The sequence below is a fragment of the Chaetura pelagica genome, unplaced genomic scaffold, assembly GCF_000747805.2.
Source record: "Chaetura pelagica isolate M959 unplaced genomic scaffold, ChaPel_1.0 scaffold68, whole genome shotgun sequence".
Lineage (NCBI taxonomy): Eukaryota > Metazoa > Chordata > Aves > Apodiformes > Apodidae > Chaetura > Chaetura pelagica.
In genome coordinates, this window is record NW_009954407.1 from 3,608,899 (window position 1) to 3,627,117 (window position 18,219).

The 18,219-nt window shown below is 38.3% G+C and overlaps 1 protein-coding gene across 1 annotated transcript in view; it reads right to left on the minus strand.

The window, feature by feature from the left end:
* Positions 1–1,109: 1,109 nt before the first annotated feature.
* TSPAN12 (tetraspanin 12) overlaps positions 1,110–18,219 on the minus strand; it is a 33,579-nt gene continuing 16,469 nt past the window's right edge. The window contains exons 3-6 of the mRNA XM_010004302.1: positions 15,444–15,518; positions 11,595–11,702; positions 7,948–8,091; positions 1,110–1,415 (exon numbers count right to left, since the gene is read on the minus strand). Coding sequence (XP_010002604.1) covers positions 1,110–1,415; positions 7,948–8,091; positions 11,595–11,702; positions 15,444–15,518 — 633 coding nt within the window. The remainder of the gene's footprint in view (positions 1,416–7,947; positions 8,092–11,594; positions 11,703–15,443; positions 15,519–18,219) is intronic.

The following is an 18,219-nucleotide window of genomic DNA, read 5'->3' on the forward strand; positions in this document are numbered from 1 at the left end:
AACTGTAAAAATACTCCTATGAAATAAACATTGTTCATAAAAATACAGTAAAATGCACTTTCCCCACCTCAATAAATACATTTTAACGCTGTTTCCAGTTGGCCTTTTAAGCCACTGGAGAGCTCTTAATGAAGAAGCAGCCAAAATATAACTTCTCCTTATGCACTTTTACAATTATTGCAATAGCATCCAGAACTGTAAGCATTTTCCTTGTAGTCTTTTGTTTCTACCTGCAGAGGAATCACAGACAGGAGAAAAGATTTATCTATAAAAATGTGCTACTCCCATATTGATTCCCATTTTGGAAAGAATGTTTAAGGTTTTCTTTCTTTTCACTAAGAAAAAGTCCAGAGAACAAACTATTTCAAAGAAAATTCTCCAGAATTACTCAGAAAATTAAAGTCTATTGTCTGGAGTAATAGTTTTGTTTTCAATCCCTGTTTAATATATTTAAAATTAAAAATTAAACAGTTATGTTAGATAAAAATAGAAGTTTTATAACATCTTTAACAAGAGCTAAGAAAGGTTTCGTTAGAAAAAAAGAAAATCCCGCCCTTTTTACAAATTTTGCAAATTTTTAAATTCAAGTATTGACTTGAATTTTAGTTCTGATTTCCATGCACACACAAAACCACACAATTATATATACACAGATCCCTGATTAAGACATTTTCCAAATGGCTTTTTAAAAATGTAAAAGTCAGTTTCAACTGATGTTACATCTGGCTTGCCCAAAGCACAGTTGTTTCTTCAGAAGATGAGTATTTATCTTCCTTGCCTGTGATGCTTCCTTATAGGTTCTGTCCATATAACTGTGAATTAATTGGAACACATCACTCAGCTTGTGACAATAAGTTAAATATGACTGTGCCCAGTGAATAAGTGCCTTCTAAAAAAAAACAACAACCAAATATCAACTCTGTTCATGGTTGAGGCCATGGATAAGACGTTGACGGTCTTATCCTTCTTTCTATGCTGGCCTCCTTCACTTCCATTCATTAGATGTTTTCTGAAGCGTACAGACTGGTATATTTGACATACTCCATGTAACAGAACAAAAACAACAACAAAAACCAAACCTTTGCAGCTTCTCAGATTCATTGCATCACCTATAGCTCTTCCATTTCAAAGTGTGTATTAAAGCTGTTTGCCATGGATGTGTGTTCAAAGATTCTTGTCAGGCTTGGTTTCAGTAGCTCCACGGAATGACATGACAGCTGCTGTGAGGTACCACTCTTCATGGCCATGATCTGATCCACCCCAGGATCCCTTCTGTCGTAGTAGAGAGCCCACAGCAAGGTAATAGTGAGGATCATAGCCAGGATCTGAGTTACTCCAATAGAGATTCCTAGAAATCTCAGCACTTGCAATTGCTTCGTCCCCCTCAAGAAAGTGTACATTTTTTTACCACATCCCTATGAAACAAAAATAGATTAAAAAACATTAGTCAATATTATTTGATTTGCAGCTCCCAAGGTTTAGCTCATCTGACCTAGTGCTGGCATTTCTGGCTCCCCAAAATTTCTCCCACACCTCCTCCAATACTTTTTTATCTCTTCCTTACTACCATATTCAAGTTTATCAATACACTGAGAGTTTACTGCATGTAACAAGCTCCCAGAGATTTGTGCTAGTCTTCAATTCAGAAATCACTGAGAGTTGATCTGAGTTTCTATCGACTACCACTGAATTTTAAAGAAATTCAACTAGTTTTGCCATTAAATCCTCTTTAGTAATCTTGTTTCTATGCTTAAATTGCAGATCTTCAAGGCTGTCAATTATTTTAAACTCTTTTAGACTTTGTACAAATAATATCAAAATCTGAAGCTAAAATATTCTAGGAAAAATCTTCAGACCTGCATAACCTCATCAGTGTTTCTTCCCACCTTTTCTCTTTTAATGTTTTATCTGGACCCATCATATGCCAGTTTATTAAGTTCCGCAGAAAGTCCCCAGGGAGTAGAAAAATCATTACATTCCAGACATTGTCTGAGGAAGCAGAATCAAGCAGAATAACCTTTAACAGAGGACTTCTGACAAATTTCCAGAATGCAATGAGTACAGAGACTTTCTTTAGTACTCAGTGGCAAGAATACCACATATATGGGGCATTACTCCTGCTTTTTATTCTTGAATAGAAGCACCTTCTCACTGCAAAAAAGTATATGCAATTATGCTAGTTACACTCAGTCTATCCATAGAGTACATTTAAAATTAACTGGCTTTATTCCTGATCTGAATGTAGAACCTTCCCCAATCCCTACCATTCTATGAGTCTATGATTCTATGGTATTATACATAATGTTATTGTGATGGTGTTATACCGAGAGCCAGTTTTGTACCATAGCTTGTCTAGGCTAGTGCTACTTAAAGCACAGTAATGTCCCAAACGGCTGTGACAGTAGCTGTAAAAACCTGCCCTTCATCAGGCTCTGCACAACCCCAAGCAAGCAGCTAGACCTTGCTCCAAAGAGCTAACCATCCACATGCTGTATGAGGAAAATGAACACATACACCACCCTTGCAATCATTTACAGAAAAATAATTATTACTATTTACCAGGAAAAAGTCTGCTGAAAACTATGTTAAAACAAGCTGGTGTTCCTCAGAAATTGAAAATTTATCTCTTTCTACACCATCAGTGCATGCTCCAAAGTGTGCTTATGTGGCCAAGTAATTACTGTACAAGGCTTTAGGAAAGCTCCCAAGCCCTCAAAGCAAGGATCCACAGAGACACCAGCTCTGGGAACTACTAGATCACAGTGCAAATACAAGCTACAGTGCCTGTTGCTCAGGAAAGCTGATGCTTAGTCTGAAAAAGGATAAAACTCTGAAGAGGGGGCTCTTAGCTACTCCGGTCCACGCTTACTCTATTCTAAAATCAAAGGAACACAGCCACCAAGGGAAAAGTCAGATTAGCAAACTGGATGGGATAACGCTCCAAGTACCAACAAGCATCAGTTGCAGAAAAAGACATCAGGAACCCATCAAAATTTGCACTGTCTTCAAAATCTCGTATTTGTGTTTATATCCTAACTACTTTGAAAGCAACTGATCAAAGCAACAGAATCTGAAGGCAGGACATGACAACACTTTTCAATCACACTGAAAATATACAAAGCAAACAACTTCAAATGCTACATTCCTGAATGTATTCTTGCCTCACACACACAATTAATACTGCAGTCAACAAATTTTCATTTAGGATCTAAATATTGTGCCAGAATAAGTCAAAGGATCTCAATGTCTTTGCTCCACTCATCATTCCACTGTCATTTTCTAAACATTAACATAGTTTAGAACCAGAACAAGGATTAGGTGTGAATTCTCTGAAATTTGAGGGGGAAAAAAAAAAGAAACACTGTCACAAAAACCATACTTTAACTTGATGAGGAATAGAAGTCATGTTGGTGTCTTTTTTTCTTCAACTAGAAGTCAGTGTTGTGATTATACTACTTTCCAAATTTGTTTTTAATTACAGAGAAACTGGTTGCATTATAATACCTTTGATAACTTGAAGGGATGAAGGTACATGCTGGTCATATATCAAAAATGCTCAACCACAGCAGTATTCAAATTCAGTTCATTTGTTGCTTAGAGGAAAGATCCATTAACAGAGCGCAATAACATTAATGCCTGCATCTCCTGCAGTACAGCCACATAACTGAGACAAATTATGCCCAATCTAGACAGACCGCCTCCCTGCATTTAATGTTCTTACAGTTCTGCTCTAATACACGTTCAAAATCGGTTTCAAAATTGAGAAATATTCAGTCACTCCTGTTATCCTCACATTCACACATTTTATTTCTGCTTATGTGACACATTCATAGTTGGTAGCCTGCAAATAAAGACTACATAAATACACTTTCCTCAGCAAAAGTAAAAGTTTGTCACTAAACAGGGAGCTCTTGTTGACAATTCAAAAATAGTATAAAACTTTGCAGTGATCATTCAGAGGAATTAGATTCATACTCCTACAGTGTTATGGATTAAAGGCCTGATTCATATACATTACAAAGGCCATTTTATATTTTCAATCTTAAAATGGAAATAAGGCAAATTTTTTTCATTTCCTGCAACTGGTTTAGGACCAGACCTTAAATAAGACACTTCTCAGAGCAGAAAAGATAAACCAGCAGCATATTCAACATATCTGTTGATTACTCTAATTTTGAGTATACACAAAATTAGCTAGAAAACAAAAGAAAAAACATTGAACATGCATGCTGAAGATATCAATTCCTACCAATCATTTAGTGTAGGCTATAGTTCCTGATCACAAGATGCGCAGACCTTCCCTTGTACTCAAGACCACAATGGAACTCTGAAGCCACATCATCATCTGATGCACCTCCCTCAAGACCTCTTTCTGAAGTCAGTTTGTTCCATGAACTGCACCAAAGGTGAAGCTCAACGAGTAAAAGCAGTCCAAGAGGACTAACTCATTTGAAAAAAAGCTTTCACAACACAGTAGGGTAAATGTGATTGCTGCCAAACATACTCTGAAGCAGAATAAGCCACCTTTCTTTCTATAAAAAACTATATTGTGAGGAATTTCAGATTAGACTGTAAGAGTGGTCTGAGATCCCAGCAGAAAATTACAGCACAGCTACAACAAAACTATTTTATCAATCCTAGCCAAACCAAACTTCAGTTTTCAGACATACTACAAGGAATTTTTTGAAGTACCAGAATGGATTTTCAAAGCATTTACATAAGCCAATGTAAGGCTAGCGAGGCTAATCTCTTCAGACTCTCTCTTAAACCACCGGACTACACACGTTTGTTTTGAGTAACTTTCTAAAAAAGCTTTTTTTCCTTCAGTTCTCCAAAGCAGAAATCAGATAGATCAGCCTTGCAAGTGTAAGTTGGTTTTACATGGTATTAATAAACATCTAAGCAAGTCTATTGTCCAAGCCTATGAGACAATACACAGGCAAGTACCATGGAAAAAGCCATGCTTTGCCAGCTGAATATTATACCTATCTCAAAGAGCAACAGAGTATTTCTGTGGCTGGTAAAACAGAAAACAGCCCATCCTTTTTTGGAACAGATCCTGCAGTAGACAACCAAAAATAAATTTTTGCTAAGAGCTGAATCCATCCAAAATGCTCTGGAGTTAGGCTGAGAATGAACAAAAAAAATGTGCTCTTCCGAGTCTTTTTTTAAAAAAAGCCAGCTTGTCCTTTTACATGTGGGTCTCAACAAAGCCCTTATGTGCTACCTCATTATCACCTTCAGCTATTAATTTTATCAAAGTATCATCAAAAGGACCTGAATATATGGAGAGGGCAGAGAACCACTTTCCTGGAATATGGCTGCAGGAATGAAATGCTAGCAGAAGACATGAGTTCTGACAAGAGACTCCAGTGACTAGTACACCTTCTCAAAATTTTGTGAGCTTCCTGAGCTCAAAAATTATTATTTTTTTGAGTGAAAATAATATTGCATACTTTTGCCTTTTCACATAAGCCGGAATGTCATGCAGTTTCCTAACACTCCTTGAGGGTTCTCTATGGCAGAGTTGGACTGTCTGGTATCAATACTGGCAACATTATTAGAAAAAACAACCATTATTGCAGAGTGAGTCACAGTTATTTCTTCTTCAAGAATGTGTAAGAGATTGGCAAGCCCCAGAAAAAGCCTGAATGGCTTTCCCGTTTAGAGTCTGACACTTCTGAACCAGTGCTGCCATAAAGCAGGAGACGCTCTACAAAGCAGCTGGTGGAAAGAAAACAGCCGCTGCCACTGTTTTTAAGGTTCCTTAGCACAGATTGGCTCCCAAGGCACCTGCCTTTTGGCAACTCTACCTTCTCTCTTCATAGAGGAGATCTAGAATGGGTGTTTGAAAGTCCAGAATAGATGATATAATTTTGGCTTATATGCAACAGATCATGTTAATCTTTGTTTGTTTATATAGTGTACCTTTCCCACTTCATAGGTTCTCTCTATGGCTCCTGAACAAAAGCTACATATTAGATTCTTTTAAGAAAGAGTTTTGAACAGCAGTAAGAGACTAGGACAAGATAAAATGGTTCTTTGGGTGCTCTTTGATAATGCAGAGTTGCATTGTCCACTAGAAAAATATTCATGCTGCAGCATCTGCAAGCACATTTCTCAGGTCACGTAAAGCAAATAAATGAAGAATGCATCTCTTCTCAGATCTAGCTACTTGACTGAGACATGCTTTTTGTTGCTACTGGACTACATGGACTGGATGAAGGTGACTTTTAACAACATTTTTGTGAGAACAGTTAAAACAGTTTTAGTAGAGAACATGTTTACTTGTTTTCATCATTTTCACCTTAAGAACAGTGGAGGAACTGAAATACCTGCCTCCTTGCATGAGCCCTGTTTACAGCAAAGCTCTCATTTTCCAAAGGATTCTCTAACAGCATCCTACACTGTACATACCACTAGAGTCCTCACCACCATAGGGTAAACAGAATTTCTTAGTTTGGCAAGATGGAGACTTTACACCAAAACAATTTTTTTATTTGTTGCTTGGAGCAAGTTTCAACTCCAACCTAACCAATATAGAATAAATACCCTAGAGGTTAACTGTATTGCTACCAACTTAGCTCACTTTCAGGTAAGGGAGAGTGGGTTCTTCCTTCTTTCCTTTCTTCCTTCTTTCCTTTCTTCCTTTGTTCCCCCTTCAGTATTAATAAATAATAAACTTAAATAAACACAATTGTACTGGGCTTGCACAGCAAGCTTTTGGTAGTGGGGGAGCTACACAGGTGGCTTGAGAAGCTGCTAAAAGCTTTCCCATGTCTGACAGAGCCAATGCCACCCAGCTCCAAGACAGACCTGACACTCGCCAAGGCCGAGCCCATCAGCAATGGTCAAGCTCCTCTGGGATGACTCATTTAAGAAGAGGAAAAAGGCCTGCACAATTGCAGCAGGAGAAAGGAGTTAGAATATGTGAGAGAAACAATTCTGCGGACACTGAGGTCAAAGAAGAAGTGGGGGCAGAATGTGCTCCAGGCACTGGAGCAGAGATTCCCCTGCAGCCCATGGTGAAGACCATGCTGAGGCAGGCTGTCCCCCTGCAGCCCGTGGAGGTTCATGGTGGAGCAGATACCCACTTGCAGCCCATGGAGGACTCCACACTGGAACAGGTGGATGCGTGAAAGAGACTGTGACCCCATGGGAAGCCTGTGCTGGAGCAGGCTCCTGGCCGGACCTGTGGACCCATTGACAGAAGCGCTCATGCACGTTTGCTGGCAGGACTTGTGATCCCCCATGCTCTAGCAGTCTGTTCCTGAAGGACTGCACCCCATGGAAGGGACCCAAGCTGGAACTGTCCATAAAGAGCTGCAGCCCACAAGAAGGACTCGTGTTGGAGAAGTTCATGGAGGACTGTCTTCCATGGGAGGAACCCCACACTGGAGCAGGGGAAAAGACTGTGAGGAGTCCTCCCTTTGAGGAGGAAGAAGCAGAGACAACATGTGATTAACTGGCCACAGCTCCCATTCTCTATCCCCCTGTGCTGCTGGGAGGGAGGAGGCAGAGAAATCAGGAGTGAAGTTGAGCCTGGGAAGAAAGGTGGGACAGAGGGAAGGAAGGGGTTTTAAGATTTAGTTTTTATTTTCTCATTACCCTGTTCTGATGTGATTGGCAATAATTCACCTAATTTCCCCAAGTCAAATCTGTTTTGCCCGTGACAGTAACTGCTGAGTGATCTCTCCCTGTTCTTATCTCAACCCATGAGCCTTTCATTATATTTTCCCTCCGCCGTTCAATTGAGGAGGGGAGTGACAGAGCAGCTTTGGTGGGCATCTGGCATCCAGCTAGAGTCAACCCACCACCATAAACACTTTCCATAAACACAATTACTCTACAAACCTTCCTGCTGGAGTGCAAGTGATGAGTTTGGAAAATGACCTGATCAAGAAGAATGCACAAAGCACTCTGAAATATCCATATTTTATTTCTTACCTCCTGATAAAGGTCACTGAGATCTTCATGATGTGCCTGCTTAGAGCATCCTGGGAACTCTGTGACACAACACGAGTCAGGTGGCCAGTCCATCTCTGTCATTTCCAGCCAGTCTGTGAAGTACACCACCCCACAACATTTAAACTGCAAAGGAAGGATTAGCCAACATCAGTAATAATGATGCTACTTCTTCATAAAAGTAAGTCATCAAACAAGCAAAATAAATTCCTATTAATAACTTCCAAAATATTTACATAGAGCTAAAAATCACCTACAAGAGCTTTCACATATCTTCTTTAGCTGTACTCTGACGTAAAAGCAAGGTGAAAAATATACAGTGTTGACCAATGAACACCTCATGAACAGTCAATTACATTGCTCTGCCCTTTACATCATAACTGCTCCCTCAAAGGATGCTTCACAGAAATTGTGCTACCCTGTAATTCTGCTAGCTTTAATATAAGGAACTAACACAGGCTAATTTCATGTCAAAAGGGGGACTAAAGAACAAGTATACCTGTGACTGAAGGAAGCAGTAGGAAAAGACAACAAAGGTCTTACTAGTGAGGACTGTTCCTGCAAGGCTACAAGTATGCTGAAAACCAGATGAGAAAAAAGCACAGATTTATCTGAATGCAGACAAAGATTTTAAAAGTAAGCAAAAAGGTATAGAAATCACAAATGCTGAAATGAAGAAGGAAAATGGAAGGAAGAAGTATCATACTAAAATAAACACTGCAACAGAATCAACCATAAAAGTAGACAGTCTGGCTGCAAAGCAGATGAGCCATAATTGTCTATAAAAACCAGCAGGACTAACAACCTGTCTTCTCCTCTGCAAAGCCACTGAGATTTAAAGCCAAATGACCAGCCTATCACATTCCTAGCTGCTTCACATTAAAAAAGAGCTGAAGCAGCTACATAAGATTTTTCTTCAGCATTGGATGGGGACTTGACATGACTGAAAAAAAGCCTTGCTTGCAGAAACAAGGCACTGCGTTTTTATATCTGGATATTCTGCATGTAGTCCATCACCTGGTTCCTTCGACACATAGCCATTACTCCTCTTTACCCCTTTCAAAGCCAGTCAAAATCAAGTCCTCAGTCACAATCAAGCAGATCAGTGCCCAGAAACCATCCTGGCACACACTGTGCCTTAACTTCACCAGTCCTCTTACAAATCTCAGTTCCTCCTTTTTCCACATGGCTTTAATGTTTCTGTTTCTATCAGTTCATTAGTCAGTCAAAGTCATCCCAACACAGCACATTCTACAGAAAGCTCAAGCTTTGGCTACCCATTGAAATTAGCAGACAACCTCATTAAACTTACTTTTCCCATGCTCACACCTTTTCTTGCCCCTCCTCTGCCCACCCAGCTCTTTGTGATTTCAGTCGATCCTTCCCACCTTCCTTGTCACAGTTACAAGTCTGATATTAGACCTGAAGGAGGTTTGGCAGGAAATACACTTCCCATTTCTCTCTCAGATGTTAAAAGGTATAAAAGAAAGAGAACAAAGCTGAATCTTTGGGAACAAAATTGTAATTACAAGTTTTTTCTTTAATGACAAGTTTGTAATTTTTACAAGGTTTTTCTTTTTCCTAATGTCACCGTTTGACTCAGGTTTGACAACAACGCTCTCGATCCCCTCCCACCCAGGTAGGGAAGGAGAGAGAGAAAAAGAGACTTTGCTGAATTGAAAACTAAACTACACAGCTTTAATTCAACACTAATGATATGAGAAAATACATACAATTATATACAAATGTGTTCAGATATGTGCAAAAGCCTCCCACCTCCCCCCACCCCCAGCAACTCCCACAGCATCTCCTGAACTGTAAACAGTCCTGAAAAATCCAGGAGCTGCTGGAGAAAGCACAGAGTGATGAGGGTCAGGAGAGCTCAAGCCTGGGGATTGATGGTGATGGATGGAGTCCTCCCCAGATGCTGGCCATGGATGGAAGAGAAGGGAAGAAGAAACAGCAAGGAAGTTGTCTTCTGTGATCTCTGAGCTTACGTAGATATATATGGAATAGAATACCTCTGGCCAGTTGTGCTAATTCAGCCTCCTATGGGGGGGCCATAGATCTCCCCGTAGTGTCTGACCCAGCAGAGTAAAGATGTGACCTTAAATACCCAGCAGGTAGAAAAACATTCCACTGTTATCAGTCTTAGCTGGAATGCTCTGGTGCTAGTTAAAAGAAAGCTTACTGAAGAAAAAAAAAAAAAAATCAGTAAAGGGAAAACTGGCTTCATCCTGGCTCAAACCAGGACACCTGAACAAGAACCTTGTAATGCTGGCTGAAGAAGGGCCCAGGCATGGTGCTCACTCAGACACAGATCACATACCAGGCTCATACATCCATTGTCTGAGTTATGACTTGACAGAATAAAACTGAGAGATTACCAATTAACCAGAAGCTGTAAAAGAGCCTTCTCAATTCACTTCAAACTTTCCCCAAATCATTCCTCTAGTCAGAGATGGAACATAGGAAATCTGATTTCTAAAGGGAACTTTTTCTCCCCTGGAAGAGTTAAGGCACTAATACTAATTTTAAAACCAGCCATTATGATGACACTACAATAACCAGAAGAGGCAGCTTGTAATTTATTCAACCTATACATTTAAACCAAGACACAGTATCAGCTCCATTATAGGCAATGGAGACCATTTGATGGTACAGAACAGACACAAACACTCCACCTGCGTATGAAAGATACTCAGTTTCACAGAGCACTTGTGTAGCCAGAGAAGGGAACTACGGAGATTGGAGGGGTGTTTAACCTCAGGTAGTGCTCACTCTTTCTTTCAGATCTTAGTATAAATACAGACTAAACGAGTGCTGCCCGGAAATGTTTAAATAAACAGGAAATTGGTGCAACAATGACATATTTCAACAAAGGCAGCACAATGACAGGCATTTAAAGAGTTCTCTTCCTGCACGTGAGTTATATTTGGAGTTAATGGGTTTTACCTTGGGCAATTTCATGGTTATGTAACATAATACTTCATTCTTTAAAAACAGTTCTGAATTTTAGTAGGTTAGAGGGCAAAGCTGTGAATATACAAAGCAGCTTTTTCGTTTGTTTCCTGTCTTCCCAGTCAAATGAAATAAAACCCCTTATCCCTCTCTCAAACGTCAGCCAAAAAGACGGTGTTAGAATCTTTTTGGAAATTTCCTTTCCCACTCATTTCTAGCTAAAGACATATCTTAACCTTGACAGCTCCATGAAAGGAAACTAACAGAGCCAGTAGGAAGGAGAGCACAGTTTAGTATTAACACAGCATATAGAAATCTTCATTATATTTTACCTGCAGGTTCTTCATTCTATATACATCGTATTCTTGAAGTTACAATAATTCTGAAAAGTGTTGGAATCTTAACCTTACTGGCAAAGGAGAAGTCAGTGTTAGCAATTTACCTGAATTTAGTAACATTTTTTTTGGCGTTTTATTGTCTTCAGGGCCTACAAAAGCTCGAGTCAGGTTTCAATGATGTTTAAAGGTATCATCACTACATAAGGTTTCACATGAAATGAACTTGCATTTATTCACCCATTCATTCAAAAACAAATACTTTCCTTTAGTAGATAAATTACATTTACTGAGCATGTATCGCTTTAATTCATTAATTAACTGTTGTCTTACCTCCCTCTGGAAGAAATTCCAAGCATGGGTCAGCCACTGGTACCTAGGTAAGCCATAATTGGTCATCCTGGCTTTCAGAGTGATCATATCAGACCACTGCACTGGAACCTGGAACAAGGAAAGAAAAGCGATTCACACAACAAATCAGTTAGCTTGTGGCTCCAAACCCAGAATTCCATCTATTCTGAGATCTTTCCAGTGCAATAACCAAAATAGCTTTATATTAAAATAAAACACAAAAACGCATGTTCCAGTGTTTACAGGACTGAAAATTTACATGTGTTTTTCAAAATATCAGGGGAAAAGTTATTTGTAACCTTTGCTTATGAATTAATGGATACTGGAAAAGGAGCTGCATTTTTGAGAGATTCAGAGATAGTTGGGAAAAGGTCGATTATATCATTGCCAGATTTTTTTAACTGGCATAAAATTTCAACAGAGCCCCTCTCAAGCCATCAGGGATGGCATTTATCTACCCCTATTTAGGTATCTCTCTGGCCTCTTTTTAGACAACAGAAAGAATCAGGCAGTGGTATGGGGCAATTAATCTCAAATATTTTAAACGCAGCAGACGAATCTCTTGAAGTCTCAAATTCACATCACTATCTAATGAGACAAACTTAAACATCTAACTTCTAAATATATAAAATTAATTGAGATTAATTCCACCTTGAGAGTCTTTCAGTAGCTTTCTGCCTTTGCCAGGAGTCCTGCACACAAATATCCTGATTGTACTTGATTTCAGTATCTTTTTCAAGAACAGTAACGAGGACATGCAGACAATGAAGCCCTGTGAACTCATCTGTTTGCACACACTCATGGTCTTGTGAATCACTCCTTCTGAAAGAAGGGCTCTTGCAGTGTTTTCCATTCTAATCTGACCACTTACAAGTGAGGACCTGGTGCTCTCCATTGTCAAGACTATGATCCTCAGTTAGTAATTTGTTTGAAACAGAAGCAAGTACTAGGGCACCTGGCATACAATGCAGTTAAGGGTCAAGATAAGATACTACCTTCTCAGCAGCACAGATTTCAGCATGCCAAACTAAAACAAGGAGCTGGAGACTTTGCAGTTGCCCTCCTAAGCACACATACTATTCATGCTGAGTTCTGCCTTGTTCCCATTAGCCTTAATAGTCATGGTGAAAGAAATCATAATTGAAATATCAGCTTTCATTGGGAGAGTGGGGGAGCCAAGTCAGTCCAGAGGCTGTGAGTTAGCTGTGCCATCCCATTTGCAGGGAACAGTAAAGGCATTCTGCAAACAGCATGAAATGTAACTTAAGGAAAAAAAAAATTATTACAATCCTTCCCAAGGAGTCTGGTCTTGTCACACTAGATGCTCTACAAAAATATAGGGACAATCACTACCTGACTACCCCCGTGATGCAAACAGGAACATTTGATAATATTTCATTACCACTGCTAGGTTATACTACAATTTTGATGCACTGGTAAAGCTTCATGCATAACAAACATGAATAAATTAATACATATTCCAGAAATTTAGCATCTCTTTCACTACAGAATTTTTATTTCTTAAGCTATAAGGCACTGAACTCACAACTGTTCACGTGAAAAATATGCTAGCAGTAAAGTACTAAAAATACTTTAAAACAATATTACATAATATATCTACCATAAGCATTTACACTGGTCACTATAATAAAATAATTTGGTTTTGTACCCAAAGAGTTTCTCTTTCCAGCGCCTGGAAGTTAGCACTGTGCTTTTCTTGGATAATATTTGATATTGCTGCAATTAAGCTCCTATTTTCTAGGCTGTTTTTTTATTATCTTATTTTAGTTGAATACAGTCCAAGGTTATGAACGTAACACATGGTGTCCAACTTCTTTATGAAAACAATGGAAAGTGGGGAAAAAGAAATAATCAAAAAGTGAGAAAAGGAAATTAACAGCAAAGCAAAACAAACTATACTCCACAGAAGGAACGCAATTGGAATTCTGGAGCTAAGGAGGGACATTGGAATCTCTGTGTTTGCTCTAAGAATGCCAACATGACAAACTAAGGATATCAACATATCTATTACATAGCTTCTCCTAAGCTCACACAGTAGTGAGCAATAATACACAATCTTGAGATGCATTTGTTTGACTACACACCAACACTTTTGTATAGAGTGTAGACAAACAAAAACTAGAAATGTTGGTTTGATTTTAGCATAAGTTCTGTAAAGCTCAGTTTGCTGTTGAGATCTACTTACTGTATTTCTAATGAGTATCAAGGCTTGACCAATGCCCAAGTAAGCTGAGAACCCACACTAGCTTTTCAATCTTGTGGGTGGAATAAATTAAGTCATGAGGTAGACTGCACATGAGGTATCATGAGCTGGAAGAAAAATTGTTTATACAAGGACTCCTACAACAACTTGTCCACATGCAAAGGAGAGCCCAATTGGATCAGCAGAGGCAGTTATACCTTGGTGACATTCCTGACAACATCACCCACCGACCTACACTAATGCCAACTGATTCTCTGAAACCCACGAGGGGCTCTTGTGATTTCACACTATGCTGAAAACAACAGGATATCAAGTCATCTCCACGTGTATAAGAGGAAATCTTCTTCATGAAGTACAGTAGCATAAAGCATGCTCTAGGGAAGTGATTTGCACAGGTATGAAAAACCCACTGAAGAACACCTGTGCTCTTTCTGACTGCCACATTCTCTGTGGTATTTCAGGCAGCTTCAACTGACAAGATTTATGTGGTAAATGGATGTTAGTTAGAACTCCTATCCTTGGCAAAACCCCTACAGAGGGCAGCTATGCCCACAGGATGAAGCATTCCCAATTTAAAAATGCATCAAAGTAAGATGACATTTTAAAAGTAAAGGGAAAGTAAAGAGATAGCCTTAATCGCTGTTATGTCAGAACACTCTTCTGGAATAAGTTCAGCAATGAATACTGATGCAAAGTGCTGCCTCGTAACTTCAGACTTCAAATTTTCCAGAAATTCCTTTGGTCCCAGTACCGTGCAAATACCAAGAAGGCTCCCTCCCATTTTAATGCAATGTAAGTGCTACACACTGTTGTAAAGACTATATTGGGTCTATCTTGACAGGTCAGAGAAAATATTTGTTCTTCTATTCATAAAAATGTACTAGATTGAGTACAAGACACAGGGATATAGCATCCAGCAGAACAACATTTCAGTTTAATTTCTGCTTAACACTTACCCATTTTCTTGTGTGATAGTTACAAGTCTTCAGTTTGAAAATTAAAGGTTGGTGCAGTTATAAAAACGAGACAGAAATAAAATCTCTTCACAAGTTTACAGCAGAGTGTTTTATAGCTAAGACATGTTTTGCCTAAAACTGGCATTTATAGTTTGTGGAGGCAGTGCAAAGATTTCAGCAGACAGCAAGTGCTCTAGTGAGAGAACACACTGTCTGTTTACAACATATTACACTCAGCTATGGCTTTTTAAATTACGAAGAACTTTTGAGGCAAAATCCCTTCAATTTATCATATTTTCTCTCTCAAAATACTTATCTTAAGTCTGAAGTTGATACTTCATCCTCAGAACTTCCATAACTTCAATGAGAATCTGCCTAAGCAAGAATTAAATAAAAATAAAGTCCTTAAATCAGGGGCTGCAGGATTTGGCTCTCAAAAACAGAGAGTGTGGGGAGAAACCCAGAGAGATCCTTCCAGACAGACAACCTTACCCAGTAGAATTCTATGTTTAAAAAAATAAGCTGTCACATGAAGTTAGACTGTTGGAATAGTGAACAATGATAAACACTACAGCAATTAGAAAAAGAGCCAGCTAATGGAAATACTAGTTTTCTTCTGTTGAAAAAATAAAGCCTCCTTTTCTGACTCACCGTTATTTCCTGCTCATAGGTCCAAACACCACAGGCCAGTTCAACACAGAATATTACAAGCAAGCTTCCAAAGTACTGCAGAAAACAGAATGGTCTTTGTTATTTATGATACACAGGTAAACTTTGAAAAAAAAAAACAACCAAACTTAAAAATATTAAAGGACATCTCAAAACTGGAATCTGAAATAAACTTTTGTAACCACAATATGAAAGATTCATGCCGTAAACGTTCTAAAATGTTAAGTCATGTCACATTTCTTACTGACTTAATATGAAGCATGTGAACATTACCACCAGGAAAGAAATTAATTTCCTTTTTGTCCAAGAGAACATGGGTTTCATGACATATGAGTTGGGGCTGTTCAGCCTGGAGAAGAGAAGGCTTCGAGGAGACATTATAGTGGCCTTCCACTACCTGAGGGGGCCTACAGGAAAGCTGGGGAGGGACTTTTTACAAGGGTGTATAGTGATAGGATGCGGGGTAATGGTTTTAAGCTGGAAAAGGTTAGATTTAGGTTAGACATCAGGAAGAAATTCTTTACTGTGAAGGTGGTTAGGCACTGGAACAGGTTGTCCAGGGAAGTTTTGGATGCCCCATCCCTAGAGGTGTTCAAGGCCAGGTTGGACAGGGCTTTAAGCAACCTGGTCTAGTGGAAAGTGTGCCTGTCAATGATAGAGGGGTTGGAACTAGATGATCTTCAAGGTTTCTTCCAACTCAAACCATTCTATGATTCTATGATTATGCTACAACTATCACAAAGAGGACAAACTTTTTTCACCTCATATATGTGAGAAGAAGAAATATAATTTTGCTCAGTCTTATCCATTAAAGCAACATATTCAGATTATGCTAATAGATAAGGAGAAGAAAAAAAAATAAAGAAAAAAGGAGGTGTCAGGATGAAAACAAACAAGGCCATGTTCTTATTCACATGATTGAGGTCATGCATAAGTACACAAATATTTATTGAGAAGGACTGAAATATCTTTGTTTATTACAAGATCTAATACTTGGAACTTTTTAAAAACCAAAAATATAGGTACAAATGATTAAAGTAAAGTAAAAGTAAATACTTTTATACTTTTAAAGTAAAGTAAAGTAATTTTTAAAAACCAAAAATATAGGTACAAATGAAGAAGCTGTACAGGTCTTGGTAATGACAGTTTAAAAAAAAATGGTTGCTACAATCAAAAGAGTATGACTTCTTTCTGTATAGCATTTTCTGTATAGCATCAACAAACCCTTTCTGAACTGAACGGTAAAGCAGCATGGAAATTAAGACTGCTGTATTTGGTGTCCTCTATTAAAAAGTAACCAATTTCTCTTTTATTTAAAATGACAGTATAGTTCCATTCATTCTCAACTCCAAACTTGCTTCCTTGTCAATGGACTGAACTCCCCCTAGCTCTTAGTACAAAAGTCTTAAAATTAGAGTCTTAGTGGATTTTAATTTCATTTAAAAATCAAAGAAACACCATCACAATATAAAACAGAATAAATATCTAATTCCATTAGTAGGATACATGCCAAAAGGCTTCTAATTTAGTCCTGTCATTCTGGAATGTATTTACGAGTTGTATTAAAAAACAAAACAAAACCCTGAATTACTATTTTTTCCTATTAAAAGTTCAATAAATATATTTATTTTTTTAATAGAGACTATAAATCCACATGTGAAATCCAATGCCATTTACATGGCATCTTTTTTTTTTGTTCACCCAGTCTGGAACTGAGTAATCAGCCTTAGCAGCTACTGAACAGTGTCTTGCCTTAACTTCTGTTAGCTGATCAACTCTAACTCCCTGAATTATGTTTGTAGATGCAAACAGCCAAATTAAAAATGTGCATGTAAAAATATCCATGTGACTTTTCAGAATAAACCTGTACTCATAAACTCCTTCCACAAAGGTCTGTTCAATAAAGATGGTGTTGAAAGAAGAGCTCTTGTTTTACTAAACTCCACTACATTAGATTGCATCTTCATAGTCATTATAGATGAACAACACAATGCATACTCTTACAGATCAGCACTGTAAACAAACACAGAGCTGGAGTACAGACCTTCAATAACCAATAGACTCATCCTCCAAAGGTTCAAAAGAAGACCAAAAAATGACTCAAACATTGAAATATTCATAATGTTTTGCAAAAAAATAAATTAATGAACTTCTAGACAATGCGTCCACTACCACTGTAGTGCTTGCAAATTATGCAAAGAGTTCTTTAAAAAAACATGGAAATCTACTTTGTGAAGTATTCACTTTGAAAGGATGAAAGAATGCTACATGTTTTAGCTCTTTAAATTAATTTTTTAAATGTTTAAGGACATGATGGCTGATACTATCATTTCTGAGAGATCAACTAAAGGTTTCCGTGAAAAGTGAATTTGAGTTCCCAGCTGTCAAATAAAATTTCTTGTTCTATACTCTAATTGAATAACAAGACTGGGACTGCCTGCTATCTCGAAATCTTCTACAAGACTCACACTGATCATGGTAAAAGCGAAAGGTCGAGGGGTGGACCTGCGGCATTCTCTGGAAAACTGTTAATATGCACTTCCTTGTAACATTTCATTAATTCACCAGCCTTAATATCTGAAGCTTCCCCATTTTTGTCAGCATAAAGATAAAAAAGTTTCTGGTAGCAGTTGAAAACAGAGAAGCCAAATCCAAGATTTTATCCAGTTACTGAATATAGCCTGGGATAGAAAACTACTTAGCGAGGTTCACTCATAAACCACCTCTGGGTTTGTCAGGAACTGAACACTCCCGAGTT